The sequence below is a fragment of the Centroberyx gerrardi genome, chromosome 2 (assembly GCF_048128805.1).
Source record: "Centroberyx gerrardi isolate f3 chromosome 2, fCenGer3.hap1.cur.20231027, whole genome shotgun sequence".
Classification (NCBI taxonomy): domain Eukaryota; kingdom Metazoa; phylum Chordata; class Actinopteri; order Beryciformes; family Berycidae; genus Centroberyx; species Centroberyx gerrardi.
The window spans coordinates 17,807,480-17,828,513 of record NC_135998.1 but is presented as its reverse complement, the minus strand read 5'-3'; the positions used below and the strand labels follow the sequence as shown (position 1 = coordinate 17,828,513).

Genomic DNA, 21,034 nt, shown 5'->3' with positions numbered 1-21,034 from the left:
CAATGTGCAAAATACTAGTATGTACCGTCTCAGAAAAGAAGACACACTTAGTTTTACAGTCACACATGCACGGGTTTAAAAAAAAATCTGGATTATAATGCAACAAATTTGCAGTGTACTATGTATTATTTAGACTTGGCCATGGGTTCAAAGTTTTGTTGTAATTTTTCCCAAAGCCTACTCTTAACTTTTATTCTGTTTGCTCAAACTGATTTAATCATAGGTTAATGATTGATAAAATCCCCGCATATCAGTTTTTATTTGTTTGACCAAGCTGGCTTTCTTACTTTGATCAGTGGATGGCGCCAACCTCATTGGCCAAGATATCATGAAATACCAATACACAGTGCGCCTGCGCAGTCTACCCACGTGTAGACATTTCCCGTCAGGGGTAAAACCAAAATAGTGAAAGATCCGTGCTTGGAAGTATTTCTCAGCAATGGAAGATTTACCCGCAGACCTCAAAGCGTTTCTTCTCAACCACCCATCACTTCAGCTTACAGATGACAAGAAGGTTAGCGAACAAATTACATTGTTTTGTACAAAAGTAGACTTGAAGCTAGCCGTGTAGCTAATTTAGCTCATTGCTGCTTGTTAGCCACACATTAAGGCAGTGTGTGCGGCTAGATGTACTGGCCATGACTGAATCACCTGTGAATGCCGACCAGTTATATTTATTCTCCAAGCTAAACTAGACGATAAACACCACTAAGCTTCCTCCTCTCACCCGTTTCGTCGTTTTTCAGATCAGATGCACACTAAATGGCCACGAGTTTCCCTGCAGCCTGGCAGAGCTGCAGAGCTTCATCAAAGGGAAGAAATACCAGAAGTTGACCGCTGCTTCAGACTTCAGCTACAGCCAGTATGAGCCACACATTGTGCCGAGCACAAAACAACCGTAAGAAGACTCTCGGCTCACAAATTAATCTGTCTGTATCTTGTCACGGTTTTGTGTCAGTAAGCAGAAAGTAGTAGCATCTGCTTGTGTTTCATTATGGGAATATAAGTGGTAGTGAATGATAGGAGTAGTCAGTTTGTTACTGATGAATAGACTTAAATGTCAAAACTTGCTATAAACACTTACACTTACCTGTTCCTACTACTTCTTTATTGTTGTAGATCTCTAATTAGGTTGTTTCTGTTTCTAAAGACTCTCTCTTCTTCAGGTCTTTCCAAAAACCAAAGATTTGCCATCTTGTAGGAAATCACTTCAGTATGTAAAGTTCCCACAATGACAGTTAGGCCGACTCGTTGCCATAACAACAAAATTCTTAACTCAAGATTAGCCAGGGGGGGAAGGTGGCTAACTTTAAGTAACAGACAGTCTTAATTAGCCTAGTCCAACCTGAGAATCTAAGACCAGTCTAAGGCTTAGACTAGTCTTAAATTAGCGTTATGCTTGGTGATACGTGTTTGCTGATGTTCTTGTCTGTTTCCCAGCAATCAGCTCTTCTGTAAGCTGACCCTCAGACACCTCAACCGGCAGCCGCACCACGTCCTGAGACATGTCAGCGGGAAACGCTTCAAAAAGGCCCTTTCCAAATGTAACTGCATTACTTTTCCACACGCATGGCACTTACTTATAGGGGATATTATTCACTTGTGGTTTCTCATACTGATTTCTCTCCATCGCCCCACTTTAAGGGGATCCCGCTCCATTTAACAAGATAGATGTTATAGAACAGACAAATCTAGGGTCCAACTCATACAGACTTTTAGGTTTGATGCTAATAATTGGGAAAGAAAATTAAATATATTTGATGCATCTGCTGAAAACGATTTATTTCTGTGCTATCGTTTTTGTACTTAACATAATTTATCATTATCCTCTCCAGACCCATCCTTGACCAAAATTATAAAACACACTTTTTCTGGGATTTTGTTTTGAGTTGTATTTTCTTCACAAAGGTCTAGTGTGCAGTAGATGTATATATAACCCTGAAAATAACCATTTATCATGCAGTAACATCGGCACACCGATATCAGTCAGGCGTTAGTCGAGTCACAATAATATGCCAATATGAACAAATTTATCTCAAAAAAAGAAAACTATAATCTCTGATTTTATACTGATGTGCCACTGGGAGCTGCTCTATGAAGAATGAATTGGTGCGCTCATACAATGTTGTCACCACTTTAACATCCATCTTAGCTTTATACTATAGTATTGCTATCAGTTTTTATCCAGCAATGTAGCCTTTTCCAGTTCATTCTTTATGGAGCTTTATTTTGGTGCTACCTCACACATTATGGAATATGACAAACTCTCATTTCTGACTGTGGGAAAGAATAGTGAATGTTTCTGAATGCATAACAAATTTTGCTTACTTAGTTGTGAACTGAAAACCAAATGGACGGGAGCTTCATCAAAGAGTTTTAGACAATTCATGTCCTATGCTGTGCATGTGAGAAGTTACTTTGTGATCCAAAAGAGAGTTCCAACTCAGTAAAATAGAAGTTTTATTATTACTATGAGTTTTTAAAATGAACCAGTGTCAAACATGGATGGAGCGCGGTGTCATTTCAGCGCTGACATGTCTGTTTTCCTCCCGCCCCAGATGAAGAGTGCGTGCGACAGGGGGTTGAATTTGTTCCGGCCAGACTCAAACAAAAAAGGCCCAAAGACAGAGGAGAGGATGTGAAGTGGGGGAGCGGCTCGCAGCGTGGGAGCAAAATGTGGGAACCTTCGTCCAACGATGAGGATGACAGCGACTCGAACGACAGCATGAGCGACCTCTATCCTTGTCAGTATCTGTCACACACGCACGCACGCACACACACACTGTAGATATCCTCCTTGTCCACTTGGTTTAGAGCAGTGATTCTCAACCTTTTTCATATCAAGGACCCCTAATTTAGTCCACATTAGAGCCACAGACCCCCAATTGATGAGATTTTGTCTCTCGGACCCAAATCTGAGAATATTTTTATTGTTAGATAATGATTTTGTCCAGAATCCCACGACTGTCTGTATTGTAGGTAGAGAGATAACAGTCAAACTATGATCAACATAGTAATTCTTCTACATTCTCGAATTGCGTTAACCTCTTGTAAATGAAATAATGGTGAAGTTTAACAATTCATCAATTTGCTGGGGACCCCCTGGAACCCCCTCAAGGACCCCTGGTGGTCCCCGGACCCCACGTTGAGAATCGAGAGCCTGCAGGTTTCCATTCCAACCAAACACTACACCAGGTGATTTCACTGATTAGCACAACTTCAGTCAGAGGGTTTGGGCCAATTAGCGAGCTGACAGTCTGGTATTTAGTCGGAGTGGAAAGCTGCCGACTCAAGACTCTCCACAGCACGAGTCCAGATCACTGAGTGAGAGAATGCGGATAAAGTTTAGTTACGCAAACTTTTAAGGGTTATGATTTCACTTAAAGAGTAATGCATTGGCATGTTGTTGTTTTTTCTCGTAGCATCTGTTTTCTCTCTGAAAAAGCTGGCAGAAGAGAGTATGGAGAATGAAACGAGGAAGGAAGACGACTTTCAAACAGATGAGGATGAGGAAATGGAAGTGGACAAGCAGGCGCTGCAGAAACGCAGGAAGGTCTGTAGCTTCTCGCTAACATTTTACCGCGTGGAATCCAGTTTGTCAACGATCGCCAACACAGATGCCTTTTGTTGGAAGTAGAGAAATTTTATCCTTGATGTAAAACTATTTCTGCTGGTCTTTTTAATCTTGTTTATTGCAACACTGACAGCTGATACTGTATTGTATACTGTATATTATGTACATTATCTGTATTTTATTTTAGTACCTATTTAATTTTATTACCTTGTACTTGACACATACTTAATCCTTTGCCACAGCAGCAATTGGCTGCTGTGGCACCTGAATTTCCCCAAGGGAATCAATAAAGTCTTATCTATGTGTCTTTCAGGTGCAGGGTGGCAGTGTTCAGAAGAAATTAAAAAATAACAACTGGAAATCAAGTGGTCCCAAGAAAAGTGGAAAAGTACAAAGTGGAAACTAAAAATGGAATGCCTCACCTGTTTATCTTTTATAATTGGTGGTTTGTCGGTGTGTTCGCCATCAAGTGTAATGGGGAATAGCACTGACTTCCAGTTCAGAGTGGTAATCCTGTGTCCCAGGACAGTTCGACCTTTTGTACTGGTGACCATTTTACTGTTTTCTACATTCAGAAATGAGAAAGCTTTGCTCTGCTTCCAAAGCTGTCCTATGGGAAATAGGTCTGTTGCAGTCGGCCTGCTTGGGTTAATTTTGTCTGGATATTCTGGTGTGGACCTGAGAGCACTGGCAGAAAATAAATCTCATTTGGATGTAAAAACATTGTGTTGTCAACTGTCTCCCAATCATCGTGTGTAAAGCAGCTCCATCAGCACATATGTATGACATTACACATTTGAAACAGTGATGTGAGGTTTCCAACTGTAGGAGAGACTTATACAAATGCTGACTGGTACGTTATAGGCCATAAGCATGTATACAGTTAAACAGAATAATACCATTTTATTTATTTGGATAACCTTGTATTACCTTGATGTCCATGCATTTTATTAGTGCATCTAATGGGTTTTGAAAGGGTTTCATAAGTGTAGGAAGTTGTAGAAATTTCACAAACGTATAGAGGACAATGTAATCCATAAACAGAAGTTGGAATATGAAAATAGCCTAGGCAAAAAAAAAACAGGTGGGCTAATACAACAGATGTAGGCAAGTTCACAAACCCTTTTTCATATGACTGTCTAGATACTGAACTTGGTAAGACTCAGGTGTCTTGTTTGTCTGCAACAAAAAGTGTCTAATCATCAGAATCATGGTGTGATGCCTGATGGCTTCAGTATGGATGAATAAATTAATTCAGCAGCATGGTGTTGCTGCAAAAAACTTCTCTGAGACTTTGCTTTTCCCAAACCTCGTTTAGGACGTGAATGATCAGTGAAATCACTTGGAGCGGTCTCTCGGCCCGTCGCACAGAGATGACGTAGGCGACGGTTTAAGGAGATGGGGAAAGGAGGGGAGTGGGGACCAGTGGGGACGACTCTCTCCACATGCGTTTTGCAGCTTGCAAACACGGCTGTTTTGGTCTCGTAAACGTTGACACCGCGATAACTCGGCAAGTGTTCGTGCAATTCAAGGTGTTTTCTTTACAGGTAATTCACTCACTCCTAAAATGCACCGTGCATCTTGCTGTGTTGTGTTCGCGTTGTCCTTGTTTCGCATCAACAACAACCGGGGCGGGGGAGGAATGGGCTACAAAGACGTGCAGTTTGTTCCTTCATGTCTTCCTCCGCCCTTCCCCTGATGATGAGGCATTCGTGTTGCTTGTTGTGCATGCAATGAACGGCAAGTATAACGTAGACCTTAGCTCAGCTAGGTAAAAGCTAGGTAATGCCGAATGTGCATGTAAATAAGGAAAAGCTCAGCAGCATCCTTCCTGCTAGAAGTCGTCAAATATCGACCCTCTATGCATGTTTGTGTTGATATCTGGAGAATACTGCAGTTGCGTTCTGTCATACACAATGGCATCTGTGAGTATATATTTGTCTGTTTTCTGCAGGAGTTTCACTAAATATTAGCCAACAACTCCTCTGGTCCGGACTGTTGACAAGCCATCTGTGAGCAATGGCAACTTCTTCCCCAAGATTCACTTGGTGCACCTGTCGCAAGCACAAGATTCCCATCAAAGACACCCACGAGCTGTGTCTCCACTGTCTGGGCATCCAGCACGCCAAGGAGGCGGTACTGGAGTACGGCAAATGCCCCAACTGCGCCAAGCTGGACTGGAGCACCTGTATCAACCGGCTGACCAAAGTCCAGGAGGTGATGCATCGTGAAAGCCAGCAGAGGAAGCACACGGAGGCGGTCCAGTCTGAGCTTCAGCCCAAGCCTGAGACCACGTCGTCTTCTGCGGGTGAACCACAACCAAAGAAGGACCCGGTCCCTGCCGTGCCCCCGCCCCATCTCCTTATGTCCACACCCGCCCATTCATCCGCCATGCCGGTGATGTTCACCATCCTCTCACCGCACACGTCTCAAACGGGGACCAGCGGCAGCATAGCTAAAGGTTCTTTCCTGTCTCAGCTGGCTATCCAGCAGCCTGCAGACTCCAACCCCTCCATGAGCCAGCCAGGTTCTCATGTACTGAAAACCGGTTCCAAGCGACACCATTTTTCATCTTACCGCTCCCGGTGCCCCAAGCGTACCAAACGGCGCCGTGTTGCACACCGGCGGAGACATTCTTCCTCGTCTTCTTCATCCTCTCAGTGCTGGAGCTCCGATGACTCGTGTGCCTCTGACACGGGGAGAAGATCTCAGAGAGAGTCCCGACGAGGCAGCAGGGCGGAAAGGAGGCACGGGGAGCTGGTGGCGCTTGTCCAGCAGAAGTTGGAGGCCCAGCAGCTACAGTGGGCCCTTCTAGAAAAACGCATTGAGGCTCTGGAGTGCAGAGGTACAGAGGCGGCTTCATCGGTCCCCACCCATCCCCCTCCCTCTGTCTTCCAGGCAACTTCGTCTCAAGAACTGCAGAGCGACGTGCCTGGCGTGACAGGTGAGCAGCTTGTGACGGAGTCCATCCACAGAACCATCGTCAAAGAGGAGGAGACATTCTCCATCTCATCTGCCTCAAGGCCTCTCAGCAACGGGGAAGGAGAGGCTTCTCAGTCAGTTGAGACCTCCGTCTCTAATCAGGATTTGCTTGCAGCCAAGGAGCTGCAGAGCCTCATTGCCCGAGCTGCCAGGTGCCTTGGCATTGATTTCCCCAGCACATCAGCGAACCCGTGCAGCCCGCCACACCCCACCATGCTGCCAGAGTTCGAAGACCTGGTCCGGAGTAGCTGGCAGAACCCGGCCAGCTCCAAGCCCTACAGGGAAGTCTTCCCCAAGATGTACAGGCTTCACGACTGCCAGTCTCGAGTTTACGACCACATGCCCCAAGTCAAGTGCTTAATGTCGGCCATCTTCCAGGCAGTGAAGCCCCCAGAGACCAAGGAGAGCCAGGCTGATGTTGAGCAGTGGCATTTCACTGAGAGGGTTGTGGAGAAGATGTACCAAACGGCCGGTATGCTGGCCAAGACGGCCAACTACCTGCACTACCTGTCGGACTACCAGAGAAGCCTGCTGGTGGAGATCACAGAGGATCACCCTGCCCAGCGGTTTGTGGAAGTTCTCAATGAACTGAAGCTCATCGGACAGTTCACCTTGCAGTTGTCCTCGCACCAGGCAGAACTGTCCGGAAGGATCATGTCCGCCTCTGTGGCCCTCCGCCGACAGGTGTGGATGGCCAAAACCAACTACACTGACTCTCTGAAAGCCACTGTGACTGACCTGCCATTTGTAGTCAGCGCCCCAGGCCCGAGCTCCACAGGAATAGCATTTAAACAAGAGCCAGTGTAATGGTTATCTGTCAACTGGAGCAGGCAGAAGTTATCTAGCATTGTGCTAAAGTTGGTTAAGTGACTTGACTTTTGAAGGTAGTCTCATGTCTTGTAGACATAAATATCCTCTAGTCTATTGCACTGTAATTTTTATAAGGTAACACTTACTAGGGCCAGTATGTGCAAACTAAGTATTTGGTCTTGAGTATAAGAAATGTATTAACATGGCACAAGTTTAATCCAACTTTTAGTAATAAAACAAAAGTGCTGCAAAACTAAGTTGCCCCTTAGTTTAACATAATATCAAAACTACAACAATGTCGTAGTTCTGCAGTCAGTCGGATTGCATTACACCTTTGGGTTATTCAGTTTTGGTTTTCATTGCTCTGAGTTTTTTTTCTTTTCTTTTTTTTTTTCTTTTTTTTGAAAAGATTCAGGCTGTTAGCCCAGTTGTGTGGTTCATTTTGGCTAGAGTGAAATTAAAGTACACAAAGTATATTTTAAAGGCCAAATTCAGGAGTATAGCTCCACCTGTGTAACCAAGATTGCCATACCTTGCTTTGGATTTTTTTGAGTATTTTGTTAAATTTGTTAAAAACTCAATAAAGTTCACTCAGTTCATATTCTTCAGTCTGAAATTCATTGGCTGGGGTCTCACAACATATGACAGTTAAATGACTTTTAAAATGTTTAAGTTTCTGTAAATACCTGATTATCATTTTTGTTTTTCACAAAAAGTAGCTTCATAGACCTTTTATTTCAGGTGAAGTAGCAAAGTCGCCAATTTTCCATTTGCGAGCCTTTCTCTTCAAAAGCGTTTTCAAGATCTATATAAAAACCTGCATGGATTGATCGAGTGTGCCGCACGACGAACGTGAACATGTCGTACTATTGGTGACAATTTATTAGAGGGAATGTTCCGTGAGCTGCCCCCTGGCTTTGTGTTTACATGGGCAGAGCAGTAAACAAAGCTAGATGGATGTCAAGCCCCTGGATCAGCATACGTGGCATGCAGCGGTTGCAGTACCATCTAGGGGGGCTCTCGTTAAATCGCGAGGCATTGTGGGGCGGAGGCGGCCTTCTCCGTTGAGGCAATCAGGAATTCTTCAAGTAAATAACGGGGGAGGAACAGTTTGAACTCGGCTCGCGAATATTGAACACATCGTAATTGGGTTGTGCCGAGCCTTAGACTACTAAAAACAAATATGGGGCAGGAGGATCTCATGAACACAGCCGAGGACGTGGCAGACCAGGTAACTTCATGTTAGCATGCCAATTGTAAGCTAGCCGTCATTAGCGTGTTGGCTAACTGTAGCTGCTAAGTAGTTTGGCTGGCAGTGTAGTAACAGAAAGGTGCTCTCTTGAATGGCTCGTCTAACGTTTGATGACTAAAAATACTGTTGTTTACAAGTTAGCGGTGGCTTGCCGGCGAAACAAAGTTGGCCTCAAAGCAACATGATGGCCAATTTACTCGTGTTTAATTTGCATGTCAAATGGTCGAGGTGTCTTCTGCACTCATGTGTCCCCAGCTGGATAGCATTATTAGTTCAGCCTCGCAAAGTGAAGTTGACGTCTAGCAATGACTAGCTTAGCTAAAAGGTATACGATAGCTAACTTACCTCGCGATTTACTATGCAGATCATGCCAGCTAAGTTAGCTTGTCGTCTATAGCAATCAGATTTATTAACATTATCTGTGGCGTGTCAGTGTCAATCAAGCCAGACAATGCTAACAATTGTGAAAATCATTGAGCTGGATTATTAGCCAACATTATTCAGTCGTATTGTCAAGTGGAACCCTAATTGCTCAACATTGCTGATGGCTTAGGGATAGTGAATATGTACAACTTGGAGGTCATTTACAGTTTCCCTGAAGTGGGCCCCTTACATGTGGCTTTGGAGAACTGTTCCACCTTCCACCTCTCAAGAGAACTGCACAGGAACCTTACTTCACTTACTGAGACAGTCTGTAACATACTAGGCCTTTTGTGTTTGGGTTCGAGCTGTCTGGTATTGGGAGAGAGTATCTGTTGCTCTGCTGATGTGACTGCAGTCCCCTGGGAATGCACTGGTCTATAAGGTGAGCTGAGTGGGAGAGCCACGTCTGGATCAGATTTCAGGTCTGTGACCCAGGTTGACGAGCAGACATGGAGGAAGTCCTCTTACCGCAGTGGTGCTCTAATTCTGTCTTTAGAAAGTTGCTGTAGCCTACCTCAGTAGAGCTGTTTTTGCCCCAATGTTATGTGTTGTTTTGTGGCCTGTGTTTTTGCAATCACAGATTTGCTTTTAGCAGCCCCCTTGGAAGAATATTGTCAGGTCAGCCATCAAGTCACAGTGTCATGTCTGTGTGCGTTTCGTCGCAGTTGTGTTGACTGGGCTCACAGAAAAAATACACTACTCCTTGATCTAACTATCTATACACTCCTACCACAAGTGTTGTGTCTATTGTAAAACTACATGAAAATGGAAACTGAAACGTCTACAACGTTTGACACGCTGTGCTTGGTTTATGAGACTCTCTGACAGCCCATTTTAATTGCAAATTCCTCACCAGTGGGTTGTGAGCAAACACGTTACTTAGAACACTCTCCAGAATGGTCTATTTCTAGGCTGTCGCAGCAACCCCAGGCTTGCTCTGATTGGCTCCCAGCTCCTCCATTCATATACCACACAGCAGTCAGTGTTGGACTTGGTGGACTCTGATAGGCTACCGGGATTTGACAGTGCTGATGTGGACTGCTGAGTGGGAGGGGCAGGGGGCAGGTCACCGCTCCTATACTGTGTCACTGTAGTAGGCTATCTCATAATCTCTTCGTGAATTATGTTTCATGGAGAAGAATATAGGGCAGGTTTTTTTTGTTCCGAGACAGTTGGCATGATTAAGCCTAACTCCAAAGAATACAGAGGGCCTCTTGGGGCCACAACAGGGAAGCACAGCCCCGTTACTGTCTGGAGATACAGTATGTAGACCACTGCAGATCTTTCACCCTGCAGATGTTTTGTCCTCTTACTCTTATATTGAAATGAGTCACATTGCATTCAGCATCATTTCCACTGAAAATGATCAATTAGCTATCCCTTGTAGCTTTTGGTTTTAGGTGAACATTTCCACATCACAGTAGTCTACAGGAAAAAAACACCCACATGACCTCTTTTCTCTCAGTTTAGACATTGAGTTCTGTGTGACTGGGAGCTGGTCAAAATGTTTTTGTATTTTTAAATGGGCTGTTAGCACAGCTTTTGTTGAAATCAACTTATCTCATGTATTCGTGCTTGGTGACCCTGTAATCTCTTTTCCTGGTTCTGCTTTGACTGACAAGCTCAGTTGTTGAACACCCGCTTGTCCACCGTGTCTCCTCACTCTCCTCAACACTTAGGCTAAAGGTCCCATATTCTACACTTTCCAGTGTTCCTTTTTGCGTCCTCACTCATTCTTCCTTCTCTCCCTTTGTTGTCCAGTTCCTGCGGGTAACCAAGCAGTACCTGCCCCACCTGGCACGCCTGTGTCTCATCAGCACCTTCCTGGAGGATGGCATCCGCATGTGGTTCCAGTGGAACGAGCAGAGAGACTACATTGAGGCTACCTGGAGCTGTGGCTACTTTCTGGCCACTTGCTTTGTGCTGCTCAACCTCATAGGACAGCTGGGTGAGTCAGGGACTGGGCAGTCGACTCAAGGTCTGGCCATGAGATTGTACCAGCCCTTATCACATCTCATTTTTGAGTTATTAAATGTTTTGGATACAAAAATTCTGGTTACAAAGATAAGAGACGTGAGACAAAGTTTTTAACTTTTTATAACGAGTAGCCAAATAGAATAAAGGCTTTTTTAACCTATTTTGGGGTTCCTTGGAACATTATGTCCTCAAGACTATACTATTTTCCACAGAGCACCCAACCCCACTATCTTTAACATTAGAAGCTAAGAAGCTTTCCAGGCACCTATCTGCCAAGCTATGCTTGTGCCCATCACACAACTTTACACTCAGTGGCCACTTTATTAGCTGCACCTCCTTCCTCCAGACAGTGAGACACATAGCTGTAACTCAGTATAAAGCATGAAGACAGAGGTTCATTTACTCTTTGACATAACATTGAAATGGGCACCATGCATGATTTAAGCCACTTTGAATGTGGTATGATCATTGGTTCAACAACAGTTCCATCTTAGAAACGCCTGCCCTCCTGGGATTTTTATTCACTACAGTGTCTACAGTTTACCCAGAATGGTGCAATAACAAAAAAAAACTCAGCCCTGGGGTCAAAATCACCTTGTTGATAAGAAAGATCACAGGAGAGTGACAAGACTCGTTGAAGCTAACAGGCAGCCCACACATACACAGATAATCTTAGTACAACAGTGGTGTGCAGAAGGGCATCTCAGAACCCTTTGAACCTTGAAGCTGGTGGGCTACAGCAGCAGAAGACCAACGTCAGCCTCCTCTCCTCTCAGATAAGAACAAGGAGATGAAGCTACAGTGGTCACGTGATCACCAAAAGCATCATTTGAATGCCTGAATATAACTAAACATTGTTGCTGATGAGCTGCATCCCTTCATAGCCACAGTCTACCCTATATCAAATGGATGGTACCCTTTTCCAGCAGGATAATGCACCATCATCTCAGGATGGGTGTAGGGACGTGACAGTGACTTCAGTTTACTCCAATGGCCTCAACCCAATAGAGCACCTGTGGAATGGGATGTAATGGGATGTTTGTAGCTTGAAAGTGCCACCAAAAAAAAATCAAAATTCAGACAAAAGGGGGTCCTCCTACCTGATGCTTGCTAGGTTCACCTAATAAAATGGCTGCTAAGTGTAAGCTTTTGCAAACAAAACAACGCAACGCAATAATGACAAAAATGTTTATTCAGGGTAGGTTATTGTAGACAATTTTTGTTTGATGTGTTGTTGATTTTTGTTTTCAAGTTATCACAAGTAGGCAAACTCGAGTTATTCAACAACTCAACAGGTTAACTATTCCCCCAGTTTGGGCTAAGACTTTCAACTGCCCGACGTCACTCAGGCAGAGTATGATGCCAATTCACTGACGCAATTGTAAAGGAGCCTCAGTAGAATGTGGCAGACAGTAAAATTGAATTATGATTAGTTCAAATAATATGGTGAAGTATAGCTGAGGGTGATGTTTATCCACAAAAGGAGGAAAATAAACAATAAAACAAAACAGAATAATAGCTGTTAGAGCGGTAATGGCAATAACTTTCCCACAGCACCGCAGAAAGTCTGAATATCAGGGTTCATTGTCTTTCCTTTCCCTTGTGTATGTGTTTCCCAACAGGTGGTTGTGTCCTCATCCTCAGTAGAAATTTTGTACAGTATGCCTGCTTCGGATTATTTGGCATCATAGCGCTACAGGTGGGAACAACAACATTTATTGTATTCTTTCCATGTAAATATGCAACACCTTACTTATTGTACCTTATTGTGACTGATTTGGAATATCTGTCTTTTTTCCACCAGACCGTTGCATACAGCATTTTATGGGACCTCAAATTTTTGATGAGGTAGGTTTCACTCAAAGCGATTTGGGTCAATGCTGAGTAATTGTTCAAAAATAGAATGAATATGGAATGAATAAAGTGCAATGTCAAATGTCAATTCTACCTTTATTAGAATGTTATGTATTAGGGGTGCACCGATTGATCGGCCACCTATCATAATCAGCCGATAAATGTTCTGAATACTGTGGGTCATCAGTGATCGGCCAATCACCGTTTCAACTGCTTCATGAAAAAAAGTAACAATTGCTAGATCAGGAAAGTGGTCAAACATGTGATGTGGAAAGTATGATCCAATTTGCGTCAGTGTGCAGAACTTTAGTCAGATCATATGATCATAGATTAGAACCAGTTCAATATATTGGACAGAAGGCAGAATCAAGTTGCAGCAATGAAAAACGTTTCATGTGCTACCAGTGGTAATAAGTGATAAACGCCTCAGTCATCAAGCACACTAACATGTAATTACTATGTTTGGATAACACCTAAGCTTTATTTACCCATGGATAGGCCTGCTGTGTCATGCAGCCATAATAACAATCTGTTAAACACAGTGCTGTGTTTGAATGGTACCATTTATGCTTGCTGTGCACTTTTACGTGATGTGCTGCTGTTGGTAGAAAGTCTGGGTAAAATGCATCATTTCAATCGGCAATCAGAATCGGCCACAGAAAACCTGACTGGTGCATCCTCCTGCATACCATCCCTCCCTCCATGGGACACCCAAAACTGAGCAGATCATTAAAAAATGTCAAGTAAAATGTGAAGTAATCAGGATTAAAATGATGAATACATGCAAAGTAAATTGCAATAATAGAAAAAGGGGTGAAAAGTAGACAAAAAGAAGTCTGACTGCAGGTCTGACATGCACCGTGTCCAAACCAGTAACTCTTTGTCGTCTGCTCTCCCTCTCTCCTCTCCCAGGAACCTCGCCCTGGGCGGCGGTCTGCTCCTGCTGCTGGCCGAGTCTCGTTCGGAAGGGAAGAGCATGTTCGCTGGGGTCCCCTCCATGGGAGAGAGCTCGCCAAAGCAGTACATGCAGCTGGGAGGCCGAGTACTCCTAGTGCTCATGTTCATGACTCTGCTGCACTTTGACTCCAACTTCTTCTCTGTGAGTATCAACAGCACCGAGCTCAGATGACGCTTCTGTGTAATGATGTTTCTCTTTCCACTATTGTTTCGTTGCTTTTGCTGCTGTCCGCTTCTTTTCTTGTGTAACCTTGTCTCTATGTCTTTTATTTGTATTGATTGTGAAGCACTTAGTAAACTTCATTTTTGAAAAGTGATACATATATTATTATTAATAATAATGCCTGCCAAAAAAGAGTTTTAATGTGTTGTAATGGGACCTTTAAGGTGGCTCTTAAAGGTAATTTAACAATGGAGTCGAAATGAAGCATTTAAAAGGAATAGTTCACAAAATTAAAATTTTATCATTATCTACTCACCCCCATGTCAGTCAAAACTTCTTGGTAGGATCACCAAACACTCAAGTTAGCCCCTGTTGTTCCATCTCAGCCTTCTCCCAAACTATTGAAGGCCATGGACATTTTTTTACAGCTCCAAAAAAAAGCATAAAATGTCCATCAGACCTCTCCAAACTAATCTGAGTGTTTTGTAGCCAAAAAATTGCAGTGTGGGTCTAAAAGTCCAATATTTACCTCATCATCTCCTATAGTTTGATGAGGACATTTTATGGACAATTTATGGGGCTAACTCGCTGTGTTCCTGGGAACTTAAATGGAGTTTTGACTGACTAATGAGTGAATTAGTTTGTTATTATAGTTATTTGTGTATCTATTGTATGACTTATGGCCTCGACACCATATTGTTGTCCGTCACTTACCCGCTGTAAGACAACAGCCACACACAGTAGTTCATCTTGGTGGTGACAAAGCTTTAGGTGTGGTCATTCGCTCACCTCCCTAAACTTCTGCATCCTTCCTCAGATCCTGCAGAACATGGTGGGGACGGCCCTCATCATCCTGGTGGCCATCGGCTTCAAGACCAAGCTGGCGGCGTTGACCCTGGTGGTGTGGCTGCTGGCCATCAACGTCTACTTCAACGCCTTCTGGACCATCCCGGCCTACAAGCCCATGCACGACTTCCTCAAGTATGACTTCTTCCAGACCACCTCGGTCATCGGCGGCCTGCTGCTGGTGGTGGCGCTGGGGCCTGGAGGAGTGTCCATGGATGAGAAAAAGAAGGAGTGGTAGGAAAGGGGGCAAGGTGAGAGGATTTCACAGCACCACTACCTTCCCCCCCGCCGACCAGGACACAAAGACCCTCCCTCCCCTCCAAGTCCCATCTCCAGGGTACATGTGGTCTTCTTTTTTTTTATTTTTTTTATTTTTTTTTTTCTCGGCCAACCATATCCACAGCAACCACCTCACCCATCATTGGACACTCACTGTCTTTTCTGTTTACCTCCCAGCTGCTTTTTTTTTAGATGGTGATACTGGATTTTTTCTAAACCTTCCATTTTATGTCCCCCTTTTCGGCAGCAAGAGTAAAAAAAAAACGGCTTATTGAGTAATTTGTGTCAAAGTGCAAGATAACTAACTCATGGATGAAGGGTGGCGTTTTTAGAAGAAAAACATATATTTGTTCTGTGTGCGGAAGGAATGAATATGGCATTGTATTTTATGGATGTTATACCATGACCTGTCGTAGATAACCCACATATTTCGTGAATAAAACTGGCAAAGTGGAGAGAACGCATCAGTTTGGGTTCCCCCATGGATGCCTATCTGTTTTTTCTGCTCTTATTGGATATTGGAGTATCTGAGACTTGGTCACCATATCAATCCTGAGACCTTGGGCACTGATTCGACAGCAACACTCTTTCACTCTCTAGGTTTCCATCTCCCCTCTCTCTCAGACACCCTTAGCCTTTATACATCTTTACACACTCAGTCTGAGCTGACTGACAGCTATTTGTACATGGGCAGTCGAATCTGGGGGGACGTGTACATTGTATGCTAAGTGGTGGATTGAAGTCTTGCTTGATTGAAAATTGCAACACAGTTGTTAGCTCCAGGACTTGTTATTGAGCACTTTGTACTGTACGTCTTTGGCAAACGCCTAACTAGTGAACTGTATATGATCGGGGACAATAGGGGGAGGCTCAACGTTTGTGAAACGCCATATTCTGCGATCTAGAAAAGCAAAGAGGACTAAGCAGAGTCAGTAGCCACCTGGACTTTGTCTTTGTTTTTTTGCCCTGTGTAAGAAAATAAAAAAAAAATATTCAGTGTATTGATTTTCAGAAGTTTATATTGTATTTTTGATCATTTGTTTTTTTGATTTTGGAAGTTCATGGCGAAGAAATAAAAATGCAAAAAAAAAAAAATGTCACTGTCTCAGTCAAGATTTTTAGCTCTTATGTTGCAAGGAGACTGGATAATCAAATAATCAAATGGTAACCAAGTACCAACCAAGAAAGAGGATGAATAAAGCACATACAGAATGGATTTGTCAGTGAAAATCAAATTATATTTTGGAAGTCATTTATATCTATTGTATTTGACAGGTGTTGGAGACAGACTACAGTAACAGTGGTTTGGTGTACGGTAAGAGACTTGTGAGCGAAGACCGACCTCTAATGGACTATTGTGGTACAAGTTCAGTTCAGGGCTATTTCATGAGTTTCACCGTTGCAGGACACCATGCAGGCTGCAGGATCTACAGAGGATCGCTTGTCTCGTGCTGTAATGGACTTTTGATTGTTGTCATGCCTGAACATATAAGCAGTGTTTGTTTGTATACTTGTCTGTTGTTCTCAGTGGTATTTTTTGCTGAAAAATAAATTACCACAAAAAATAACTTATCAGGAACCGCCTAACCAGAAACCAGGCACCGTACAAACAGATACCATGAACTTCAAAGCAACAGTTGCTAGACCAGAATGATCAGATTCCTGTCATATCTCGCATACAGAGAACGTCGGGATATTATACAGGAAATTTTAGGTAAAATTCAGCTATGTAGACTTTAGAAGAGATGTGGACATTTGACAGAAACCTCATAAACAAACCTACTAATAAACTCAGCATACCCACCTTTTTTTGCGAAATTAAGTGTACCCCCCGTTTTTGGCTGACATGCCTATAACACAATTTGACAATTGTGTAAATACCGGTAATGTATGGATGACGTGTGGTGAGCTCGACCAGTCAGATTGCAGGAAAGTGAAGCACGAGGCTGCCTGTTGGTGAACCCAGAGCCATATAGAGAGATATATGGCTCTGGGTGAACCCAAACACGCTGCTGCTCGCCGCTTTGGCACTTCATTGACGACTTCAACAACGCCAACAGATAACGTTTCCCAATCTCTCCCTTACAAACAAATTAAGGATTTCGTAAGTACTATTGCCTTTTGTGTTTTCATGTTTCAATGAACATTGTATTACATTCCCAGTGGCTGCAAAAGCCGTTGAACTTGGTGAGCATGCTGCCGATAGCCAATTTTAGCCAGGATTTCTGCTGAACAGCTGGGATTGCTAACTGTTACTTCCCAGCTGTTCCCCAAAATTTGTTTCCCCAATAACATGTGTCCCCCCCCCTCGCGATGTGTGTTATGGTGGGGGTAAATGCGCTTAATAACAAATGCAAGAATGTGTAGCCACACACACACAACGTCCTTGGAGAATCAATGGACGCTTGTGTTTTGAAATGGACAAAAAAAAAAGCTTTCCGTTTATCGGGAGGCAGTCAGGTTAAAGGGAAAGTTAGCGTTACTTTCACGTTAGTGAAGTGCTTTTGAAAATCTGTTTCACTGCTGAAAGCCAGCGACAGAAAAACAATCCCCCCAAAACTGAAATTACTTTGTTATTTTTTCCCTTTCTCGAAAAACACCCCGAGGCAGCACGCAAAATTTGGCACAACAACTGGATGTAACTTTGCTAGCCAGCTTGGCCTTGCTAGCTGCGCCTCAGGAGCAGTCTGGTCTGGATGAAATGTCTTATCAAGATGTCATCATCCTGCTCTGGACTGGTGGCTGCTGCCAAGGCCACATCCTCATCTTGAGTCACAGCGACCACAGCGTCTGAGCCCCACTGCTTTTAAAATGAATACAGCCGTTTTTGGCTTACAACGTGGGCATAGATTTCCCCACAGTTAGTGTTACTCCCCAACCGGGGTTATACCAGGGCTCTTGTTTTCACATCATTAACATGCAGAAATGGTTCGTCCTCAGGGTAGTGACTGACTGTGACTATGACTGACTGCTGGCTCCTGCTATCTTTTTCCATTTCCTCTCCACAGCTGCCATACCTGGACTGACAGACTGAGCGGCTCTCATCATGTCCAAAGGCACAGTGGTTCTGGCCTACAGTGGTGGACTAGACACCTCCTGTATCCTGGTGTGGCTCAAGGAACAGGGCTACGACGTCATTACATACTTGGTAAGATTGGGCACGAGTGTGTGTGGTTAACAGGTGTCCTGTGTTTGTGTGGCAAACCAGTTACCCTTGTTCACTGTATATCACTGAGCGTTAACAATTTGCTCTTTTCTGACAGTGGGCTTGTTGTGTACATTACTAGTCAAATAGGCCCACGTCAGTGTAATGTATGTAAATGTAACTCTGGAGAGTTGTATACAGCCAATAACTGCAAAAGATAGTCCCAAAGACCCATCAGAGCCACCAGTTAACTCCAACCAAAGGATTTGGCCTCATAATACCAGTGCAAAGCTAGCTGGATTAACTTTTTGCCCTTAGGCAGTTCAGAATTGCACAGCATGCAGATTTTCCTCTTGTCTAACTTTTCATTCAGTGGTTTGGGGGGCGGGGGGGGGGGCACAGTCCATAGTTCACCACTGTGGCACGCGAGGTGCTGCCCTCCGCGTCTTGTTGGCTTTGGCTTTCCAGGGTCAGAGTAGAAGAAGAATAGCAGGTTGCAATACCTAACTTGTTTTTGCTGAAATTGCGAAATTATGTTCTTGTGTGAACTTGTCAAAGAAAACATCACCAAGTAATAATCAGCTAGATATGTATAATTTGACAGGGGAGAGAAATAGAGTCCTATGTAAACCTCTACTCACCTCAGTTATGGTCCAAAAGTTTCTATAAAAAGCCTTTTACTTCATGCTCAGTCTGCCAGTTAGCCTTAAGCGTTCATGTGTGTATACATACATATGTATATGTATGTGTATATTTATATATGTATATTACACATTGTTTGACATTTTTGGTGTACACCATGGCTGTATTTTGCTGCAGTGATGAGCTTTTAGATTTGGGTTACTCATTTGGATATTCAAAATAAATTACATAATGCAGCCGGTGTGCAAAAGCATTAGTAGGCTGCTTTTCCAAATAACGATATGTCCCCGTCTGTTACGTTAATTCCAATAGGTACTAACTAATAGGAAATAATTTGAAGTAGTGCAGTGTCAGTGTCATAATATACAGGTGATGTGTTATATATTGAATAAAAGCATAGGGTCTCCACTTTCCCTAGGTATTGGCTATTATGGGCTACTGTGTGTGTGTGTGTGTGTGTGTGTGTGTGTGTGTGTCAGTCATTCTTCCATTGTAGAGTATGACCCCTCCACAACCTTACTGTGGAATGTACACTCAATGATGCTCTAATTTAAGAGTAAACTGACTTGAAAGTACTGAAATATCAGCACCATACAAAAATCTAGTATTTTGTATGAATCACATAGCTCATTGAGGATATGTTGATTTCTTTTCTAGGTCGGTACCATTACTTTGTGCCCTTCATATGTGTCGGGAAACATTACCTTGAAAATTTGTGCATTAAAGCACAATAAAGCATTTATTATATCTGATGTTTATCTTGTTAGGTAATTCCAAACCATTACTTGACCACAAAAACTACAAAGTGTCCCATCTCCAAAATACCAAAAGTATCTGTGTACTTTGTACATTTATATGGTCGGTCATAAACTTGTTTATTTTAGGTGTCTCATTTAAGGCAAATATTATTCAGTTTGTGGTCAACACAATAGAGAAATCAGCCCTATGCTCTTCAGTGATATTCATTGTGGTTTTCTGCTGTGTAGCGCTTGTTACGACACGTAAACCAACATGCTCTGAATCACAAAATGGTAGATTGTCTGACTAAACACTCAACAGTCAGATGAGCTGGTTTACATTTTTAATCCCCTAAGAGCTGAGATAAGAGTATACATGTGTGTATATGTAGAGCTTGCATTGTATTTCACAAGAGCCACAAAGCAAGGCCATTGCACAGTTCTTGGTTCCAGTTTGTTTGTTTGTTTTTCATTTTTTTATTAATTTGTAAATAAAAGGGCCGGGCTATTTTCACAGAAACCAGGTTGACGATTTTTTTATGGCTTAACATTCATGAAAATATTATTCAAATTCTTTCTTTCCAGGCCAATATTGGACAAGATGAGGACTTTGAAGCCGCCCGGCAGAAGGCAGAAACCCTGGGTGCAAAGAAGGTGAGAAACAGAATCAGACATAGGGCGAATGTCAGAAAGTTGCAACGTTGTAATATTAGATAGGCAACAGATTAATTACAGACAGACCTATCCAGCTAGAAAATACTTTTCTGTTCCACGTACAAGTTTTGTTTCCATTGTGTCCTGGTGTACTGGGTAAAAGGACAGAGCTGGACGTTATAATGGTATTATATTCACGTGCATGAAGGAGTCAGGTTTCCCCCATTTAGATCACGTACTCATTCGCCAAAGTAATTTTGTTGTATTCATCAGTCACCCACATTTCAGCTGTGTGCTTTCATTCCCTCCCTGTCTAGGTGTTCATTGAGGACCTGCGGGCGGAGTTTGTGGAGGAGTTCATCTGGCCCACGGTTCAGGCCAATGCCGTCTATGAGGACCGCTACCTGCTCGGCACCTCGGTAGCACGGCCCTGCATTGCCCGGCGCCAGGTCGAGATCGCACGCAAGGAGGGCGCCCAGTACGTCTCCCATGGTGCCACCGGAAAGGTAAACCAGACGGAGGACAAATGAAAGGAGGAGGAGGAGGAGGAGAGGAGGAGATTCAGAAAGCTGTATGACTGAATCCCAGGGCTGAAATGACAGACTGAACCTGGCTGGAAAATACATTTGTAAATAAAACCTAGCTGTCCGTAGTCTGAACATTGGGATTTATGCCATATGTTTGCAAGATGCAACAATAGCTTTTTTCTACACTTTTCTACACAACAGTAAGTCAGAAA

General features: G+C 43.3%; 4 protein-coding genes across 4 annotated transcripts in view; all 4 read left to right on the top strand.

The window, feature by feature from the left end:
* The first annotated feature begins 374 nt into the window (after positions 1 to 374).
* On the top strand, positions 375 to 4,297 carry surf2 (surfeit 2). Its single transcript, XM_071896058.2, has 6 exons — positions 375 to 514; positions 747 to 898; positions 1,441 to 1,544; positions 2,559 to 2,744; positions 3,423 to 3,553; positions 3,888 to 4,297. The coding sequence occupies exons 1-6, from the start codon at positions 440 to 442 to the stop codon at positions 3,978 to 3,980; spliced, it is 741 nt and encodes a 246-aa protein (XP_071752159.1). The 5' UTR covers positions 375 to 439; the 3' UTR covers positions 3,981 to 4,297.
* Positions 4,298 to 5,003: 706 nt separating this feature from the next.
* Positions 5,004 to 7,947, top strand: LOC144539855 (uncharacterized). The gene is made up of 2 exons (XM_078286088.1): positions 5,004 to 5,121; positions 5,529 to 7,947. The coding sequence occupies exon 2, from the start codon at positions 5,594 to 5,596 to the stop codon at positions 7,361 to 7,363; it is 1,770 nt and encodes a 589-aa protein (XP_078142214.1). The 5' UTR covers positions 5,004 to 5,121; positions 5,529 to 5,593; the 3' UTR covers positions 7,364 to 7,947.
* Positions 7,948 to 8,412: 465 nt separating this feature from the next.
* Positions 8,413 to 16,116, top strand: surf4 (surfeit 4). Its single transcript, XM_071896049.2, has 6 exons — positions 8,413 to 8,597; positions 10,803 to 10,989; positions 12,641 to 12,717; positions 12,823 to 12,866; positions 13,785 to 13,971; positions 14,810 to 16,116. Exons 1-6 carry the CDS (start codon positions 8,550 to 8,552, stop codon positions 15,074 to 15,076), a joined length of 810 nt encoding a protein of 269 aa, XP_071752150.1. The 5' UTR covers positions 8,413 to 8,549; the 3' UTR covers positions 15,077 to 16,116.
* A 1,016-nt stretch (positions 16,117 to 17,132) lies between these two features.
* ass1 (argininosuccinate synthase 1) overlaps positions 17,133 to 21,034 on the top strand; it is a 30,239-nt gene continuing 26,337 nt past the window's right edge. Inside the window, exons 1-4 of the mRNA XM_071896051.2 lie at positions 17,133 to 17,221; positions 18,126 to 18,265; positions 20,227 to 20,295; positions 20,613 to 20,801. Of these exons, the coding sequence (XP_071752152.2) occupies positions 18,164 to 18,265; positions 20,227 to 20,295; positions 20,613 to 20,801 (360 nt within the window). The 5' untranslated portion in view covers positions 17,133 to 17,221; positions 18,126 to 18,163. The remainder of the gene's footprint in view (positions 17,222 to 18,125; positions 18,266 to 20,226; positions 20,296 to 20,612; positions 20,802 to 21,034) is intronic.